The 22054-nt window shown below is 32.9% G+C and overlaps 1 protein-coding gene across 1 annotated transcript; it reads right to left on the bottom strand.

The window, feature by feature from the left end:
• Nucleotides 1-921: 921 nt before the first annotated feature.
• LOC108204082 (uncharacterized) lies at nucleotides 922-21641 on the bottom strand. Its single transcript, XM_064086673.1, has 11 exons — nucleotides 21468-21641; nucleotides 20864-21086; nucleotides 20582-20648; nucleotides 12926-13058; nucleotides 12600-12806; nucleotides 12436-12528; nucleotides 12209-12346; nucleotides 10847-11479; nucleotides 1615-1954; nucleotides 1410-1521; nucleotides 922-1072 (listed from the first exon to the last, which is right to left on the bottom strand). Exons 1-11 carry the CDS (start codon nucleotides 21639-21641, stop codon nucleotides 922-924), a joined length of 2271 nt encoding a protein of 756 aa, XP_063942743.1.
• Between the last annotated feature and the right edge of the window lie 413 nt (nucleotides 21642-22054).

Here is a 22054-nt window from a genome sequence, read left to right as displayed (position 1 = left end):
TGAGATATTCAAAGACCAGTTGGGAAGGAACCTCGAATGTTACGTTGATGACATAATAGCCAAGTCAATGACGATCCCGGATCACATTCCAGATTTGAAAGAATGTTTCGAAAACATGAGAAAACACAAGTTAAAATTGAATCCAGAGAAAAGTGCTTTTGGTGTAGAAGCAGGAAAGTTCCTAGGATTTATTATAAGCAACAGAGGGATCGAGGACAACCCAAAAAAGATAAGGGCAATCCAGGAAATGAAACCACCCAAAACGCAAAAGGAGGTTCAAAAACTAGTAGGATCCCTCGCGGCATTACGCAGGTTCGTCTCAAAGCTCGCTGAAAAATGCCTTCCATTTTTTGAGTTATTGAAAGGAGCCAAGAACAAGAAGGTAGTCAACTAGAACCCATATTGTCAGAAAGCCTTCGAAGAAATCAAAAAGTATCTGGCAAAGCCACCAATCCTGACTAAGGCTCAACCTGGAGAACCCCTATACCTCTACCTTTCAGCCGGGACCCAGGCAATTGGAGCGGCACTCATCCAAGAGGAATCAGGGCAACAAAAGCCTGTTTACTACGTGAGCCAAGTACTAAAAGACTCAGAAACTCGATATCCGAATCTAGAGAAATTTGCCTTTGCCTTAATAATAGCATCCAGATGACTCAAGCATTATTTTCAAGGAAGGGAGATCCGGATCGTGACAGACCAACCCTTAAGAAGAACTATACACAAACCGGATATCTCAAGAAGACTAGTGAATCGGGCCATTGAACTCAGCTAATTCAATCTGACCTTCATCCCCAGAACAGCAATCAAGGCCCAGGTCCTGGCCGATTTTGTCACAGAATGTAATTTCCCTGAAGAAGAACAAAACCCTACAAGCCGGGATCAGAAAGACAACCAAGATCCTCTCTCAGATTCCTGGATCCTTCACGTCGACGGATCATCTACAACAGAAAGGTCAGGAGCTGGACTCATCTTAAAAAGCCCATCCGGATTCACAATCAGGACTGCTATATCTTTCAAATTCACGGAAACCAATAACCAGGACGAGTACGAGGCACTCTTAGCAGGACTAAAGCTGGCAAAGACTTTAGGAATCCAAAGTCTCAAAATCTAAAGTGACTCCCAGATCGTGGTAAGACAAACAAGGAAAGAATACCTGGCTAAGGACCCAGTCCTAACCAAATATCAAACCCTGGTCCAAAGTTACCTAGCTACAATCCCGAACCACCAGATTTTGCAAGTCAACAGAGAAGAAAACACCGAGGCAGATATTCTTTCAAAATTGGTCCAAAACTCATCCGATCTAGATAGCTCGGTTTATTTCGAAGAGCTACAAAGACTAGCAACCGAGTATGAGGAAATCTTGGAAATCAATAACGAGCCAAATTGGATGACCCCGCTCATCACTTGACCTCTTCTCAACTTTAGGCTTTCTGCATTCATTTGCAAAGTGACCTGCATTTCCACAGTTGAAGCACTTGAACTTGGATCTATCTACCATGCTTCTGTCAGGCTTGGGATTGCCTTTAAATGATTTTTCAGGGTTAAAATTCTTTTTGAATTTCAGCTTGGAGAATCTTCTTGACAGGAAGGCTAGGTGCTCATCAATTCCATCACTTTCTTCACCAGAATCAGTTGCATCTTTTGCTTTTCCTTTTCCTTTGCTTGATTCTGTGCTTTCTTCTTTGACCAACTTCTCAGTTTCTTCAACTTGGGATTTTCCTTTATCCTTGACAGAGTTGTCAAGAGATGCAACTAGAGCCACAAATGAATGTCCTTTCTTTTGACTCTTTTCTATCTCTTCATCTTGCTCCATTTCAAGCTCATAAGTTTTTAAGGTTCCATACGGTCTCTCAAGAGTATAGTCTTTAAATTCTTGAGTGTTTCTAAAAGAGACTATCATGGGTTTCCATTCTTTAGGAAGAGCTCTTAAGAATTTCAAATTTAAATCCTTAACCTGGTATATTTTTCCAAAAAGTTTTAGACCATTTAACAATTTTTGAAATCTGTTAAATGTGTAACTCAAACTTTCACCAGCCTTGAAATGGAATGACTCATATTGTTGAATCAGCAACTGCATTTTGTTCTGTCTTACTTGCTCATTTCCTTCACAGATGGTCCTGATGGTATCCCAAACTTCTTTGGCACTTGTGCAACTGATGACACTATCAATCATTTCTTGATCCAAACCATTAAACAGAAGGTTCATGGTTTTCTTATCCTTGTGTACTTCTTCAGTGTCTTCTTGAGAGAATTCATGGATAGGTTTGAGAATCATTTTGCCTACAATGTCTTCACCATCAGCTCCAATACTGGTACAGACCTTCATGGGAACAGGAGGTCCTTTCTCAATGCAGTTTACATAGCTTTCATCAATTGACAACAGATGCAAATGCATTCTAACTTTCCAGTGAAAATAGTTGTCTTTGTCAAGAACAGGAATCTTCACTCCAGCATCCTTCTTTCCCATCTTTCTTTAGAAGTGTTGATCTTTTTCCCTGTTTGTTGGGAACCTGGTTCTGATACCAATTGTTATTTTACACTAACTATAAGAAAGATTGTAGAAGGGGGGGTTGAATACAATCTTTTACAAATTAAAAGATTCAAGAACAAGAACACCTAAAAACAATAAATCAGAAAAACACCAAGTATTAAAAATACGGGTGGATTGATTGATCCACCCGTGAGATTTTATATAGAAGGATCTGTGGATTGATTACAATTCGCATAGCTGCAGGTTCATCACTTGAATAGTTTCTAACTCTCAGATTTTCTCTCAAGTATTCGAACACATTCAACTGATGCTACTAACTTGGTTATATACTCCAAGTTTTACAAAGCTTATAACTAGAATACAAATTGTGCACTCTAATCTAAACTATGCTGCACATCTTTGTCTTATGCAAGCTCTCTGTGATATCTTCATCTTTGACCATCATCTTGATTTGATCCAGATTGCATTGCATGAGATAAGAATGTTTCTGGTTCTTCTTTATTGTCATAATCAGGCTCCCATGTCTATTTTAGTGTAATTCGATCCATGTGATTTGTCAGACTTAAGCTCTAGTCACTTTCAACTGCTATTTGCTTCATCAGTTGAAAGTGCCTTCATCAGTTGAACGAATTACAGACTCCATCAGTTGAGTCCTGTTCCAGTCTCATCAGTTGAATTCTTTAGCTTCATCAGTTGAACACATTGTCTTCATCAGTTGAAAGCTTGGTCTTCATCAGTTGAAACATGATCCAGTCTTCATCAGTTGAATAATTACATCTCATCAGTTGAATATCCTTCACTTAGATAAAATTACATGGTATTGAATATTTACAATTAGCCATCCTATTCTATCCATCCGTTGATAATTCTCAAGGACAAGAAATATAACAATTATAACTAAAATTTTGATAAAGATTCCAAATAAAACATGTTACAGAGTGTTTATGTTATCATCAAAATTATTGATTCCTAACAATATTAAAAAAAGCCAAAATGTTATATCTAATATAAATCACTTAATAAATCTGAAAAGCTGTGAGTATGTTACATGAAATGGTATAGAGTAAGCCCATGCACAATTTTAAGAGCTTGGGTTGAGCATGGACAACCCATTAAGGCCTCTTTTTGTTTTGGACCATAACACTAATAACTTATATATAATTTTGGGCTACCCACTAAGCCTCCATAACCCTAGTTTCTTATTTAAATACCTAGTTGTTTGAGAGTTAGCCGCACACCCACCCCTTATTTTATAAGTCTAGTTCTCTCATCCTATATTCATTAGAGTGTATAATATCATCAGTATATTCTTTTCATCACCTCTTTGATTACAAATTACAATTATAGTCAAAGATTTTGTAATAAGATGTTCTCCAGTGATATGATATCTCATCAGTTGTGAGTATTTCACTTGTTCATTAGATGATCTTTCATGGAACAGATCTCATATATTTGTTAATATAATCTCTATAAACATAATTCAATTTCATCCTTCTACTATTTGCGATATAAATTAATATATTTGCAATTTATTTTCCTAAATTTTTTGTGGAATTGTATTTTTTTAACAATTCTTATTATGATGCTAATAAGTAAGATTTTGCTTTCAGGTTTTGGTTACACAAGTATTAATCTTGGTGCCCATGAGTTGTTTATGGATCTAAATCTCAAGCAATGAAGAAGAAGATGCTCCAAGTTTACATCTTCTGTAAGTGAATATTTCACATCTTTAAGAATATTTAATGCTTGTTTTGGGTGCATGATATTAAATTATTTTAATATGATTTATTTTTCTAAAAAGTAATACGAATAGTAATTTGAAATCAAAAATATATTTTTGTTAATTAAGATTCTCCAAAATGTAGTTGCTACAAGTTAGTATATTTTTAAGAAACCTAAGTGTTAGTTACAGATTTATTAGTTTTCTTTACTATACTACAATAAATGAATAAAAAAATATTGAAGTTTGTAACTGTGTTTTGAATGAAATAACGTTGTAATAATCATTTAAGTTTGCAATATTTCTATAAAATTAAGTTTTTTATATATATAATTTTCTCTAACAGTATCATTGATTTGCTTTTAAGTAATTAAACAAATTGCCTCACATTTTACATCTCCCGTCCTGTTGTTTGGTGCATGGTATTAAACAAAAGGTGTGTATGTTTGGTTGATTATGCCATCAATATTTATTCCTTACTATATTGATAAATGCATTCTCCAAATAGACTCCTATTCTAGCAAAATGATGATACAGGCATGTTCTAGAAATTAATTATATTCAACTTTTCTACTTTATTTAAAGAAAATTCAATGATATTATAAAATACCCACATATTATCTAAAAAATTTCCTCATGATTTATAGACTTATTGATGACTTAGCATCCATTATTACAAACAATTTAACCTCAATGAAAAAATAATTTTATAATATGATAGATGGCATAATCAATCTCCACATTTTTATAGCAACTAAACACATCTCGAGGATCTAAATGTTATATTTAATACCATGACGTTATTAATGCATATATTGACCACCAAACACAATGATGAGAAGATTTAAAATGCCATGACTTTGCATAATATGTTTGATTTGTTAAAAAAATCTAGGGTTTTTTTCATAAATACCTAAGTGTAAAATTAGTTTTGCAAAATTACTATATCTTTTTTAAATATTTTGCAAAAATACCATACTTATGAAAATATTTGCAAAAAACTATATGCAACTCGTTGCAACCACATGCAACCATACTTGCAACCAGATGCAACCATATTTGCAACCCCTGCGGGGCCAATTAACAAAAGTTGCATCTGGTTGCAGCTAGTTGCAGACCGTATTTTTGCAAATATTTTTTAAAAAATTGTTATTTTTGCAGTTTTTTCCAAAAGATAGTAAAATCGTAAAAAAATTTAGAAAAAGTGGTATTTTTGATAAATTCCCCAAAATCTAATGATATATATTGTTGTGACAATGATAATATTGCATGTATTACCGAGTGAAACAAAAAGAAGAGAAAAAAGGCGGTAGATTCTTGTTATTGCATGTACGAAACAAATGATTGTATCTTAATTCTAGTGAAATAGAAAGCTTGTTGTTTTTATTTATAAATCTTTATACAATAAAGTGATTTTAATCTTCTATATTTGAGACCACCTTTTCAACAAAAAGAACTTATAATGCTCCGCGGTCAAATCATCAATTGCTTTTATAACTTGGTGTATATCAGACTCCATTAGTTCGAAAACTACATATATGTCTTTAAATTCTCTTTTAGAAGGCGGCAATAAGATGTGTTTGATTTCCACTATGTGTGGATGACATAGGATCCGACTTATTACTACTACACATGTTTACATATTGGGAATCCAATACAGCAAAAGTTGGATCAAACATATGTAGTAGTAATAAGTCGACTCCTACGTCATCCAAACATATTGGAAATCAAACACATCTTATTGCCGCCTTCTAAAAGAGAATTTAAAGACATATATGTAGGTTTCGAACTAATGAAGTCTGATTTACACCAAGTTATAAAAGCAAATGATGATTATTTGGCTTTTTAGGACATAAGCTGAACATCCTCATTTCCTTCCAAATTATCCTGTGTGTACGTATACGTGAACAATGGTCATGCTAGTTGTAATGTGATCATACCATGAGTTACACATGTTGTACATACTTCTCAAAAGAGATTGTATATGATTATAGAAATAAATTTATGTCTAATCTACATATGCATATGAAAGTCTTCATGATTTGCTTTCAAATCTACATACAAATGGAAATACCGAGTGTCGACTTAATTAGGCATCTATACATCTTTCCATCATATATAGGTGGTGTTTGTTTACCGCTTAAAAGCCCAGTTTCCAGATTTATAAGTTAGAAGCACATATTCATACAGTTTGTAAGAAGTTATTTATGCATATTTTAGCATTTTCTTCTTTTTAGGTTTCCACCATTCTTTTTTCTCTCATTCATACCATAAAGACCATAGTCCAAGTGCAAGGAAGGTTTTCACAACATACTCATCTCATATAATTTTTGAGTGCAGCACCAGTGTATCCAGAAAGCATGATGATAGTTTCTTCGTTAGAGAAAAAACTCCTATATGAATATTTTTCATCAATATATATGAACATAAGGAATTTGAATAAAATAATAATAACATGTATGAATATTTTTCATCAATATATATGAACATAAGGAATTTGAATAAAATAATAATAACATGTTATATTGGGTTGACAAACCGTGTCAACTGGATCACTTGAGGATTAGATCAATAATAGAAGAAAAACATTATATTATACAAAAATAAATTGTGTTTTCACATTTATAGTTAATTATTAAACTAAAACTTTTGGGCTCCTGTGGTTAATATTAAGCTGATAATATAGAGACTTTTTAATAGTTGTTTTAATGTAATGACTCTTGACCTTGTAGTGTCCTAATTACTATCACTCCCAATATAACTATGGGATGGAGTATTTTTTTTTTTAAACAAAAAACCACAAGCTTTTGATATTGAGTTTTGTCTGAGTAGTAGCTAAACTATCCATTGCATTCTTCTTCATGTTTACTTAATTATTGATATTAAAGTAGTTCCGACTTCCACCATTTATAAAAGTATACATGGAAGGAATTACGGCATTCACGGAGGTACATAACTAGTATTGAACAACATTATAATACATAGTAGTTTAATGACAAAAACCGCCTTTATCACCTAATAACTATATTAAAAAACACCTCCAATATAAAATACTGAGAGAAATTTGTGTGTTATCACACTATTTATACTCAAAGAAATTTGTATGCAGACCCCTAGCGCTTGGGTTGTTAGAAAGAATGCTTGCATTTGAACCAAAAGATAGACCTTCAACTGAAGAGGTAAAATAAACCTTATTGTTGGAATCTGTCTATTTACCAGTAGTGTTCTGTAGGTTAATGCATTTGGTGTTTTTATTTGTGTAGGCTCTTTCAGATCCATATTTCAATATAGCTTGTAATGTCAAAGAGAAAACCTTGTGCACAGCCAGTTTCAAAGTTGGAATTTGAATGTGAAAGGAGGAAGATAACAAAGACTTAATCTTGACGCAGACTTTGGAGAGACAATGAAGGAGGAGGGATATGGGGAGCAGCTACTGATGGTAATATGGCTTTTACAAACATAGCGAATACTACAAACATATCTACAACAGCCCGGGCACGGGTGGCATACTGGATGCATAGCGTGGTTTTTTTTAATTATATAAGTGTGAAAACACAATTTACTTATCACAATAGATGTTTTCTTTTACTTGTATAGATTGAATATTGTAGCTATCTAATTGACACTCTTGGTTAAGAAAATAAAACAAGTAATTATTATTTTATTTATATTCATATTGTAGAATAATATGTTGGGATTATTTATTTAATCTAAACTTGTGTCAATTATTGTTATGAGGTGTTTTATTTTTTTAGTTTTTTTAAATAAATTATATCAGGAGTTACGTGTGTATAAGTAGCGGTAGGAGAGATATTATAGGAGAGTCATGGGCAGTGGAAGTATTTTAGGAGTCCAGTACGCTACTTTCGAGGTTAGTTGCTATTTTTGTGTTACCCACCTCTTGCCTGTGGTTCTATTTAAACTGCATGTATCTTGTTTAGTTTATCAGAAGAGACTACAATGTACTCTTTATGTATCTTCTCCGTTTATACATATAAAACTACTGTCTCTATATCCTTATTATTATTTTTATCAAATTCCAACATGGTATCAGAGCTTGGGGGGAGTATCAAGGCTTAACAGCCTTCCCTACCATTCCTTGGAGGTACGTAAGAGCAGTTGGAGTGAGGGAGCCGGTGAAGAAAGAGTGAGGACAAAAGGTTGGTTTTGTAGAATATAAAACTGATTATTTTATTAATTCTTGTTCCTCTAAAAAAAAGATTGCATGCCATATTTAAAACAAACGTACTTGACTCCTAACAATACTCTACTACTTCTAATAAATCTCTTAAACCAAGATAGACTCAATATCTCCCACAAACTCTCTAGAACTCCAACAATCATGCAACTACTTCAATCTAGAATTAATCCTCAAAATAAATAACTAAACAAATAATAATAATAACTAAATTTAAGATTATTCCAACAATCACCCCCATAATCTTAAATTTACTTAACAAAGTTTATGAAGCACTTGAAGCACTTCTCTTCGTTTGTGATGCACTTCTCACCACCATCAATTTGTTGATGCACTTCTCATCAACATCATTTTGTTGATGCACTTCTCATCAACGCCAAATTCATTGTTGATGCACTTCTCATCAACATCAAATTCACTAGAGCACTTCTCTCCAGGTACCCATAATCACCCATAATTCAAAAAAAAAATAAAAAATTCTCCCTCTATTCCGTCATAAAAAACACAAGATCCATCTCGTTCTACATGGCCTTTGGCCACTATATCTCATTTTCCGCCTTCAGTAGGCTTCTCCGGCATCTCCTCGTCTTTCTCGGCAGCCCCATACTACACATGCATCCCATACTACACATGCAGCTTTACCACCATCCTTCTGCAACGCCTACATGAAACTATCTCGTCAAACCCTCACTATGTGCCTCCACCACTAGCGGCGGCTTCACCACCGTCTGGCGGCGGAACAACAAAACCTCGCTCTGATACCAAGTGTAGAATATAAAACTGATTATTTTATTAATTCTTGTTCCTCTAAAAAAAAGATTGCATGCCATATTTAAAACAAACGTACTTGACTCCTAACAATACTCTACTACTTCTAATAAATCTCTTAAACCAAGATAGACTCAATATCTCCCACAAACTCTCTAGAACTCCAACAATCATGCAACTACTTCAATCTAGAATTAATCCTCAAAATAAATAACTAAACAAATAATAATAATAACTAAATTTAAGATTATTCCAACAGGTTTTGATAGAGTGCGCCAACTGTTCCATGAAATGCAGGAGAGATCATCATGTGTAGTATGGGATGCATATGGAGTTCTTTCTTTAGTCTAATTGTCAGATGGGCGTGCCAGACGGGCAAATTTGAAGTGCGATACAGTCAAAGAAGTAATAGCCATACGTGCTCAGAAGTAATAGCCATACGGGCTCAGAAGGATAGCCATACGGGCTCAGTGTAAAAGCCATACGGGCGTGTGAAGAATAGCCATACGGGCTCAGAAGGATAGCCATACAGGCTTGTGAAGAATAGCCATACGGGCTCAGTTTAAAAGGCCACACGGGCCAATAAAGAAAGTCTTATCGGCTACGAAGGTCTTGCCAGATGGGCACCAAAGATCATGCCAGATGCGAAGAATTTGCCAGGCAGCTAAGTTTAGATTAAGGGGGAGATTGTTGGGATTATTTATTTTATCTAAACTTGTGTCAATTATTGTTATGAGGTGTTTTATTTGTTTAGTTACGTGTGTATAAGTAGCAGTAGGAGAGATATTATAGGAGAGTCATGGGCATTGGAAGTATTTTAGGAGTCCAGTACGCTACTTTCTAGGTTAGTTGCTATTTTTGTGTTACCCACCTCTTGCCTGTGGTTCTATTTAAACTGCATGTATCTTGTTTAGTTTATCAGAAGAGAATACAATGTAGTCTTTATGTATCTTCTCTGTTTATACATATAAAACTACTGTCTCTATATCCTTATTATTATTTTTATCAAATTCCAACATAATATTCATATGTGAGATTTTTATGTTATTCAATCAGATTTATCTCATACTCATTAATGATTTATCCCCTTGACATTGTTGTTTATCACCCTTAATACAAAAGCAAAAAAACAAAATTTATTACAATGGTAAAGTATGAGTGAACTATTATTCGAAATATAATAAAATTTTGTACCTCTGCCTTTGGAAAGATCAAGTGAATAGGCCACGGAACAAAACTTTTCATAGCTTGACATACAAATTTAAATTCTTCGGTTGGACATGGTAATTCTGCAGACGACACTATTTCTTCAAGGATCTTGACACGACAAAAATCACTCCCAACACGAATATTATGTATGTGGATCACTTCAGATGTTACCTCCACCTCTCCTATAACAACTATTTGGATCCCTTTGTCACCCTGAATTGCCAAAGAACAAGGACTCCAACCTTGGTAACAAAATAAAAGAATCACATTATATTGGAAATATGTTACAAAATAAACATGTTAAATAAGAACAATGACAACAAAGTAAACTATGTAGCATTCAGATGTTCACAGTCGTGAAACATTCTACAAACTGTATATAATCATATTTCCAATAATATAAAACTATCATGATGATAGTGTTATATAAAGATAATTATAATTAAAAAAAATTTCTTACCTGAGGAAATGTATAATCATTAATGATGTGTTCATCTCTAGATTGAGGCTGTTCTGGCCAAGCAACATGGTAGGGCTCAATTTCGTCTTGCACTTGCTGTGAAGCAATGGCAAAGTCACCCATGTGAGCATCAACTGGACCTTGGTCACCAAAGCCATTAACTAGACTAATGAAACCACCTGTTCTGGCATTTTCCGGCACTTGGTAACCAGATGCACAAAATTGTTTATCAAAACCACTATGTTGGCCACCTAAACCATCAAACTCGGAACCATCCAACCCTTGAGAACTATGTAATTTATCATTAAGTGGATTGCAAGAATTATTCCCAAAGTTTGACAAGAATTGCCCCAACTGTTCTTGGCTGATTGAAGAGCATGACATGATGAAAGACATCATAAATTTTTGATTATTTTTCATATTTTCCATATCCTGTTTCATATGAATGAGTTCAGCCCGCAATTGATTGGGAGGTGTCGGTCGGTTAAACCCAAAATACTGTTTATTTGTAACACCTGATCCAATTCCTCGGACCCGACCACCTTGCTCAGGCTTGTTGATTGCATGCGCTAATATATCTTTCCGACCCTTGGTGCTAATTTCACCATTTTCAGATTGAGCTTCTAATGATTTCTAACAAAGAGAAACATGATACAACAAACCAAGGTCAGAAACATTATCTATTAATATATATAATCACCTATACTGCAAGTTTCAAAGTATTACTTACCAATTTCCTAACCTAATCTCTACCACAGGGTATATTCTGCATATAACTTAGCTCATTTGTATGATCTAGCTTCCTGGGCTGTTTTGCGACAAAATATATCTCAAGCCTCCTGGTACTTTAATGCTTTATGAAATATTTATGTCTACACTTGGAGCTCTAAAGAAATTTAAGCTGTATTACAGAGTATTATGTACTGTCATTAACTTCTAACGTTATGATTTTATATTCCAGCTCTGTCTTCTATATTTTGCTATAGTAATCTTCACTGAATAATGCTAAATTTAATATAATTTATTGTAATTATACATGTGAGTTGCAACTAAGTGCTGGTTCTTTCACTAAAAGGAGATTTACGTGCTGATTCTTTCATTAAAAGGAGATTGTTAATTAGTCTACAATTATCATTTTTCCATCTAGAATATTAAATCAAGTTGTCTCTTTTTTCATACAGCTGTAAGAAATATAAATAGAATTCTAATAACAAGGATATTGGCCAATAATTTTGTCTAAAGTTACTAATAATCTTTCCTAAATATATATTATTATGGGCTGATAGCATGGATGTTTAAGATACATCCATTATTATAGCAATATATCTCGACTATATAGGAGGTTGGGAAATAGACTCTTACAATTGCTTTGGCGATTTCTAAATCTGCTGGATTCTTGAACATCAACTTTCCATTTTCTTCCGTTGAATGTGCTTTGAGCCATACTAAATGTAGAGGCACCTGTGTTACATGGATACCTTGCTTCTCAAGTTCTTTTGTCTGTAAATTATAATATAACATGTTAGAAACCAGAGTTAAAACTATGAAGGCCATTCTTAGAGATTGTATCTGAATTATTGAAAACTTACAATTTGTTCCTCATAATATAAGTAGCCTCGACAACCTCCTCTATAGCTTGTATTCTTTTTCAAAGATCTTTCTTTACTCTTTTTACTCACCTCCTTCATGGACAATGTTGTATATTATAAATATAAACACAATTATTGAATGTTGAAAAGTCACAAAATACTACCTGATACTCAGGACTGGTACAGTAATCAACAAATTTATCCCAATCAACTTGACTTATCCAAGGATATTTCCATGGAACAGTTTTCCTTATTTTTCCGGTTGATTTGTGAACCCGAAACTTCCTTAATCTAGTCTTAAAAGCTCTAAAACGAATGGAAGCTTTCCTTAAGACCCAAGATTTACTATTAGCTGGAATTTCGAACCCTTTCTGCATATTAATTTCAGATGTGATTAGTATCACATTTAACTATATTGACATAATAGAAAAACTTGAAGCAATAAATAAGAAGGGATAATATTTAGATTAACTGAGAATATTAAACTTACTCCAATAAACTCATACACTTCATTGACGACTTCTTTTGGAACATTACGCCATTTCTTGTAGTTGATGTTTACACGTTCCCGAACAACTACACCAATATAAGTGGACAGAGTGGTGCGGTTATCCCATATGGAACTTTATATACTGGATGCAATTCCACAGGTATGTATACTGCTTGCACTGCGTCGAGGTTGAGGGTGAGTACTGATCTTGTGTTCTTTTGTGCGCACGACTCCTAGTTTTGAAAACTGAAACACATCATGTACAACGAAACTGTAAATTGAAAATATAAAACACATTTATTTGAATAATTTTATATAAATTTATTTATTTTATTGTACAAGATTTAATTGCTTGATAAAAAATAATATATTACAAGTAAAATATTTTTTACAACTTTATAATTGAAAATATATGCTTATTTAGATTTTAATTTACCGTACCATATATTGATTGATTCACAATTACGTAATTATATTTTTTATTTTATCATTCAAATATAAAATAAATTTATTTGAATAGTAGATATATAAAATCTATTTTTATATAGATTCAGTTGTCCAATAGAAATTTAAATTACATGTAAAATATAATTTTAGATATCATTTTCAAGATATATATAAAAATATATGTTTATTCAATAAAATATTGATTTACTATACTTTAATTGATTGATGAATATTTACCTCACAAAAACTTCTAATACTATTTTGAAAGAAAAGAAAAACATAAGGTATAATAATATTGTTTAATCTAAATTTGATATAACAAATATGTTAACTCAAGATATAAAAAATAAATTTCTTTGAATAGTATATATAATATAATTTATATTTTAATTATTCGACAGAAAATACTATTGAATGTAAAAATATAACTTACAAATTTTATTTCCAACTACATATTTGAAAATATATGTTTATTCAATATAATATTAATTTACTATATTACAATGATTAACTCACATTTATCGTAATACATTTTTTAGTTGTTCATTAATATTTATGAAAATTTAATTAAAATACTCATGCTAAATCTATCTTAAATTTTTAGAAATTACGAACAAAAATTTATAAGTGACAAATTATGTTCTTAACAAAAATTATAGTTACAATAATTATTATTTTATTTTAGATGCATTATATATATATATTATTCTTTTCACTTTAATAAAATATACTTGAATATTTTATAATTAAGATTTTAATTCCAATTAATAATTCTTTTGTCAAAATATCAATTAATAAATTAATGAACTAATAGTATACAAAATTAAATTATTTATAAGTTTATGCCCACTTTCCTATCAACAAAATACAAATACATAAAGGAAAACTTGTTTTAATAGTTAGATATGAATAAAGAGGGGTTTTTTTTAGAATATTTTTTTTAGAGAAGTAATTAAGGTTAACGTTATAAAATTTTTTGTTTCTTTTTGAAGGAAAAGAGGTGTCTTGTGAAAAAGAATCATCTATTTTAAAAAAGTGGTGTCTTTCTCTAGAATTATAGGAGACCTCTTCGGAAAGAAAAGAGTTACCTTATAAAAGAGAATCACCTATTTAAAAAAAGTGGTTTCTTTCTCTAGAATTATAAGAGACCTCTTCTGAAAAAAAGGAGTTACCTTATGAAACAGAATCATCTATTTAAAAAAAGTGATTACTTTCTCATGGATGAAATTGGTAAAATTTATAATTATGATTTGTGCAGTAACATTATTTTGAATCCATTCAATTTAAATTGGTATTTTCTTCAGCACAATTATTGTGAAGGGATGTCTACAATAATGAGTCTTGGGCAGTTTATTTGTGAAAATGTATGTATAGCCAAAAATGGACCACATCTCAAATCGGGTCAAGTTCTAATTGTTAAAATGGATTCTGTAGTCCATGATAAGAAACCACTTCCCAAGGAAAATAGGTACTTTATGAAAAAGAACCATCTATTTCAAAAAAGAGGTTCTTTCTCTTCCATTATAAGATATCATTCATTAAAAATATAAGCTTCCTTTTATTAAGAAACCACTTATTCAAACTAGAAGGTTTCTTATTAGTGGTTCCTTTTCCTATAGTTGTACTAGTGTATCTTTAATTATTCAAAAATAAATCTTTCACTCCAAAAATTATTTTCTATCCAAAAGAAAGATTTACTCTATCAAAACATTAATATTTGGATGGTCAAATATTAATATCCATTTTTCTTTGGTTCCTTAAATATTTTCTCCAAGGTCTCTCCAATTACTCATTTTTCGGAGAAAAATATTTTAATACTTAGAATGTACTTTAAAATTGTCAAAACCATGATTTATCATGATTCTTATTATTCTAAGTATTTTGATATCAAAAATTAGTCAAGGGTCTACTTGTTTTGACCAAATGCTAATTTTATCGGTTTCCGTATATTTCCTTATTTATCGAAGGAAATTAATTTAAATGCTCAAAAATATTTCCATAAATACCAAACTATTTTATTCTCAAGGAAATATATTTTTAGTACTTATCCAAGACAAAATTCTGGCCAAAAACGTTTTACAAATTATCAAAAGGATTTTCGTATTTTATTCAAACCCGAAAAGCGGTTTTTATCACTTTAATTCCGGATAAAATACATTCACTTGCTAGAATGACTTGAAACTTTGGGGATATCATTTTTATTATGTGATGTATGTTAGGTAAAAATTTCGTGATTTTTGGAGAATGTTTGTCGGGGTGTATTTCCGAAAGGTTGACCTGAGAAACTTTGATTGAGCGTTTGACCTAGGAGACCTTGACCAAAAATTACCAAACTTCACGGATTTCTATTTTCCAATATTTAGAAAATTGTCATATTTTTTGGTGGATATATTGGAGATATTTAGGAATAAGCTATATTTAATTAACATTACTTATTCGTTAATTAATAGTTAATTAGCTTGCATTGGGGTGTGTGGCTTGATTTTAGTAAGCAATAAGTGCTGAGATTTTGAGTCACATGTTGCTAAGGCTAGTAGACAAAATCCATGTAGTCATCCCCTACCTCACCCACTCCATTTACATCATCTCTTACATCATTTTACATCACCCCACTACCTTAAATTTCCCTATAAATACCACTCCATCCCCATTCATTTTCTACACAAGCTAAAGAGTCAATTAGTTGCTGGGAATTTTTTAAGTATCCTCTCTGTCATCTCTACAAACACTCTCTACAAATACTTCTTCTCTAAAACCTCCATTCTTATACATATATATTTATATATACAAGGTTTTAGTTATATAAGCTTAGTTCAACCAACCAAGCTCTCTCCCAACCCAACTAGCTCAACCTATAATGACCCGAACTTTTTAAAATTTATTTATTATTATAAAAGTGATTTTCTTCAAAGAAGGAAATAAGATTTAATATGTTATTCCAGTTTAATGAGTTTTCAAAGTTTTATAATTAAACTCCGGGTAACTGTGTTATTGGTATATGATTATATTTTCAAAAAATTGAGTTTTATATATTGTTCTTGAAAAATTGAGATGATTATTATGTGAATACATGTGTTACATGATTATGTGATATTGGTGGATTTGTTTGTCTAAGTACTTGTAATTATTTATGAATATTATGGGATTATTATATGAATTTTATGAATTTTGTGTTATCTGATTTATTGAGTTGACTATTCATATGTGTTCGTAATTGAGAGATTTCAATTTCTATACACTCAGGAAGAAATATAGTTTATTTGGATATTCTCATATCAATTTGTGAAATGTTATATGATTTTATAATCGATTTACGGATTAAATTGCGTATATTTATATTTATTTATTAATTATTTGATTGTTAGGTCCCGATACGATTGTAGAAGGGGGGGTTGAATATAATCGTCACAAAAATTCGCGCGGAATAAATCTGATTTGGATAAAACAAGATAATCAGATTTTAATTAATTAAATAAACAAGGTTCAAGTAAAAAGTTATTTAAACTTGAAAGTCGTTATTAAATTAATATGGTTCAGTTTTAATGTCCACTAATGTTTGTAGAATAAATTCGACAGGATGTATTCTAGATTAGTGGTTAAAACAACCGAGTGATCAAAGCACAGAAAACTGTGGATACAACAAGCAAGTTACGAACAACTTGAAAGCTTAACAATGCTTTGAAATCAAAGAGAATGAACACTTAGAAATGAAGAATGAATGCCATATATATAGGCAAAGCATTGTACATGAAAGACAATTAAAAGACAAGACAAATACAAGCTTGGAAAGACAAATACAAAGCAAGTATGACAATCTAGGCTTGGGCAAGACAATGCAAGGAAAGACAATTTCAGATTGTCTACCAAGCCTTAAACTAGCTAGAAAGACAATATATAGAAGGGGAAGACAATTAGAAAGAAGGAAAGACAATTCGAGGGGCAGAAAGACAATCAGAATTGTCTTGCATACATAAGCAAATTCGGCAAGACAAAAGGATTGTCTTGCTGACTTCCCTCGGTCAGACAATTCCAAAGGATTGTCTTGGAAGGTTGATATGGCAGTTGAATTTCGGCAAGACAAACTAGATCAGGTGTACACGGTGAAGTTTATTAACTTTCGTCTTTTAGTCTATCTCGACTTATTATAGCCAGCTCCTTAGAAATGCTTTTAATCCCGCACAGCTTATAATCTTTAATTAATAAATATTTAATTTAATCCAGAAATTATATAAATAAATATCTAATATTATTAGACATTTATAAATATAATTTTCTAATTAATTAAAATATTTATTAATATAAATAAATCTTTACGGTCCAAGCTGCGGTCTCTAGAGGGCCAGGAACCGGACTCCTTTTGCCTTGCAAATAATATTTTAATTCCATCCGGGGTTCCAGCTTTAAGATTATATCACTTTCCATAGCGTTGGTGATAATTCTTTTTCCTCATAGTCAGACAAGTCTAAGATTCGGTCTCCTGTGGGTCTGGAACCGGATCCCTTTTGCTTTGAAAAATATAAATCAATTCCAACCGGGTTTCCAGCATTAAGAATATATCACACTCCATTGCGTTGGTGAGAATTCTTTTTCCCATAGCTAGACAGGTCTGAGCGGCGGTCTCCTTGTCCTTCCTTTTGGCCTTCTTTCTTTTGCTTTCTTTTGCTTTCTTTTTGTAAATTAATTCTAAATCAATTAACTTATTAATAAACTTAATTATCAAATTAATTCTAATTGAATTAATTTAACAACTAAATAAATTAATAGAGATTAATTATTTAACAAAGAATTAATTAAAAACTCTATATTCCAGAAAGCAAATGTCTTGAGCCTTCGTCTTGATCATCACACGGCTTGAACGACCACCTTCCTTTGATGTTAAATATTCAATATAAATAGCTGATACACAAATGTACTGTCTGGTTCATCTGTGCCTAACTAAATTGAATATTCTCCATCAATTAAACATTTGAGCTGTGGTCGGGTCTTCGAATCTTTGTCTTCTAGTTCTTCTTCATTTCAGTACACATATGGAATCTCTGATGAAATAAATACTTGAATCTTCATACCTTCCGAACTCCTTGAACTGCTACACAGTTTATTTGACACTGAGGCTTGATCATATGGAATGAACTTCTTCCAGTGGCTTGTAGCTGATATCTTGGAATTCTTCTGACATTCTGATTCTTGTATCTACTAGACTTTGTTGAACTGATTCCAACTAAACTATCTACTATCTACTGACATAACTTATCAGAGATGATTCCAGGTTGAGTTATAAGTTGAGTGGTTATCAGACACTAGTTGAGTTATCACTGGTTGTACAAAATAGGATTAGACATATACCCTTGAATAAGGCCTTTCAATCTCCCCCTATTTGTTTGTTGAACATTAACACACAAATTCTGATGAGGATAACTCAACTAACAACAACTAACAACTTTCTATGACTCAATAAACATTAATACCAACTCAACCTATTAGGAAACAATCCCAGTTGATAAGAGAAACGTAAAACATTAAAATGTACATAGTAGATGGTTTCTGGTAATACATATAACATTGTACCAGTCTCCATTTTTCTTCAGACAGCTACTTCTTCTGGAATACCTTTCAATCTCCCCAGAGGCCTTGCAATCTCCTTCCAAGATATAACATGTAATTCTCCCTTAATCTTCTCCCTCATAAGTTCATAATATTCTCCCCCTTAGATGATAGATTAGAACATTGATATTCTCTTTGATATTCTCCTTCCATGGGTTCTGGCAATATTATTCTTCCCCTATGTGACTCTGCACTCCCCCTAAGTGAGGCATAAAACATTCTTCCCCTTAGAGCATGGATCATAGAATATTCTCTCAGAACATTCTCCCCTTTAACATCATTGAACATTCTCTCCCTTAGTTGAGGAATCCTCAATTGTTATCAATAATGATACCAACTGATTAGATAAAACATTGAATGACAGAATCCAGTATGAAGAAGACAGGGCTTCGTAGAAGGTGCGTCAAGTAGAAAAGTATCCATAGTAAGCATCCACTTAGATAAAACATTATAGATACCAATTTTGAACAATAAGGTTTAAATTTGGTAAACAGTGGGTGTCTCACAAAAACATTCTGCAGGTGTATCACTCGACACTCAAAATATCTCTCAGTTTATAGGTAAAGGTGTCACTCACAAGTTCTGTAAGTGTTTCACTCCACACAAATCCTGAGCTTCCATAGATGGTGTGATGTACCTGCAATTAAGATCACCTTTGCCTCCTCATGGAAGGTCATTGGTGGTGCAATGGGAGTTCGTAATTCCCGATCCTCGTAGACTCGTCGGATAAATCCAAGTCATAGTCCACAAGTTGCCAACTACTTTCAGAAAGTAGTAAATCCTTTAAAGGATCCAGAGTTTGATTTTAGGAGGGTAGACATTAGGCCTTTCAATGGCATGAAACCTATGTTTCCCTCGGATACCTGTTAAGGCATATGATCCTTAGAAGAATCCTCTACCAGAGTAGATTGCCTTTCACCTTCGAGGGTGAAAGATCACTTAGGGGATCCGGAAATATTCCTTCCGGGAGGGTAGACAAGGACGTTTTAGATGGCAACGTGTCCAAGTTTCCCTCGGATGCCTATGAAGGCACTTGGTTCAATAAAGAACCAGCAATTCCGATGTCTATCCCTGATATGGACGACAAAGTTATTGCAACCGTCAATTACTTAAATATTTACCAACCACAGAAATATTCACAATATTAGTATTCACAACATAGATACCAATAAGAAATACTTTACAAGCATGCAACAAAATTAAAATGGAATTAAACATAAAAACTATTTACAAGAGCTCATGTCATGTTTAACATGCCAAGTTCACAAACCAATCTTGAGAAAGTGGATTTATCAAGTGGTTTAGTGAAGATGTCAGCAATCTGATCAGCTGATGGTACAAAGTGTAACACCATAGTTCTATTCATGACATGTTCTCTAATAAAATGATACCTTATGTCAATGTGCTTGGTTCTCGAATATTGTACAAGATTGTTGGAAATGACTATCGCACTTGTATCATCACAAAATAAAGGGAATTTTGTTTAATACAAGTCCATAGTCATTAAGCTGATTCCTAATCCATAAGATCTGAGCACAACAGCTACCTGCCGCAATATATTCTGCTTCCGCTGTCGAGGTAGATACTGAGTGTTGTTTCTTGCTGTACCAGGAAACCAACCGTTGTCCTAGAAACTGACAGCTTCCAGAAGTTCTTTTCCTGTCTATCCTGCATCCTGCATAATCAGATCTGTATAGCCTGTTAGGTCAAAACCAGTATTCTTAGGGTACCAGATACCTAAAATAGGTGTACCCTTAAGATATCTAAAAATTCTTTCAACATCTATAAGATGTGACTCTTTAGGATCACTCTAAAACCTTGCACATAAATATGTTACAAACATTATATCAGGTCTACTAGCAGTGAGATAAAGTAATGAGCCAATCATACCTCTATTGCTTGAAATATCAACTTTCTTACCAGATATGTCCTGGTCAAGCTTAGCGGCAGTGGTCATGGGTGTCTTTGCCGGTGAAGAGTCTTCTATATTGTATTTCTTCAGAAGATCTCTGACATATTTTGATTGGCAAATGAAGATCCCATCATCTTTCTGACTTACTTGAAGACCAAGAAAGAATGACAGTTCACCCATCATACTCATCTCATAGTTACTCTGCATTAACTTAGCAAATCTCTTGCACAAGTTATCGTTAGTAGAACAAAATATAATATCATCAACATATACATGAACAAATATCATATTATTTTCATGCAATTTATAGAAGAGAGTTTTGTCTATGACACCTCTAGTGAAACCATTTTCAAGTAAAAATTCAGAGAGAGTGTCATACCAGCTTCTTGGCGACTGCTTGAGGCCATAAACAGCTTTAAACAAGAAGTACGCAAAATCAACAAATTCTAGATTTTAAAAGCCAGGGGCTGTTCTAGATATACTTCTTCTTCAAGCTTTCCATTCAGAAATGCACTTTTCACATCCATATGATAGAATTTAAAGTTGGAATGTGCAACAAATGCAAGAAAAAATTCTGATCGCCTCAAGACGTGCAACTGGAGCGTAGGTTTCATCATAATCAATTCCCTCTTCTTGGGAGTAACCTTTAGCAACCAGTCTGGCTTTGTTCCGTACAACAATGCCATCACCATCAAGCTTATTCTGGTAGACCCATCCAATTCCAATAACAGACTTTATCTTTGGTCTTGGAACCATGGCCCAGACTTCTTGTCTCTCGAAATGATTGAGCTCTTCTTGCATGGAAAGAACCCATTCCTGATCGGCTAGTGCATCTTCAATTTTTTTCGGTTTTTCATGATATAGAAAACCCAAATATAGACATTCATTCTGAGTTGCACTCCTAGTCTAAACACCAACATCTGGATCACCAATGATTAGTTGAAAGGGATGATCTCTACTCCAGATCATCTCCCTTGGAAGATATAATCTTGATGATTCGCCAGAATTATCATTGTGATGCTGTGTTTGACCAGTTGATCCACCATCTCCCCCTGAGTTGCTGCCAGGTTGACTAGATGATCCACCACTAGCATTAGTAGAGTCCACAGTGTTTCCATTGTTTTCTCCACCAATACCTGGATCAATATGAGCATTGTTAGTCTCATTAC

This window comes from Daucus carota, chromosome 2 (genome assembly GCF_001625215.2).
Source record: "Daucus carota subsp. sativus chromosome 2, DH1 v3.0, whole genome shotgun sequence".
Lineage (NCBI taxonomy): Eukaryota > Viridiplantae > Streptophyta > Magnoliopsida > Apiales > Apiaceae > Daucus > Daucus carota.
The sequence above is the reverse complement of the archived record's forward strand: the minus strand, read 5'-3'. Positions and strand labels throughout refer to the sequence as shown.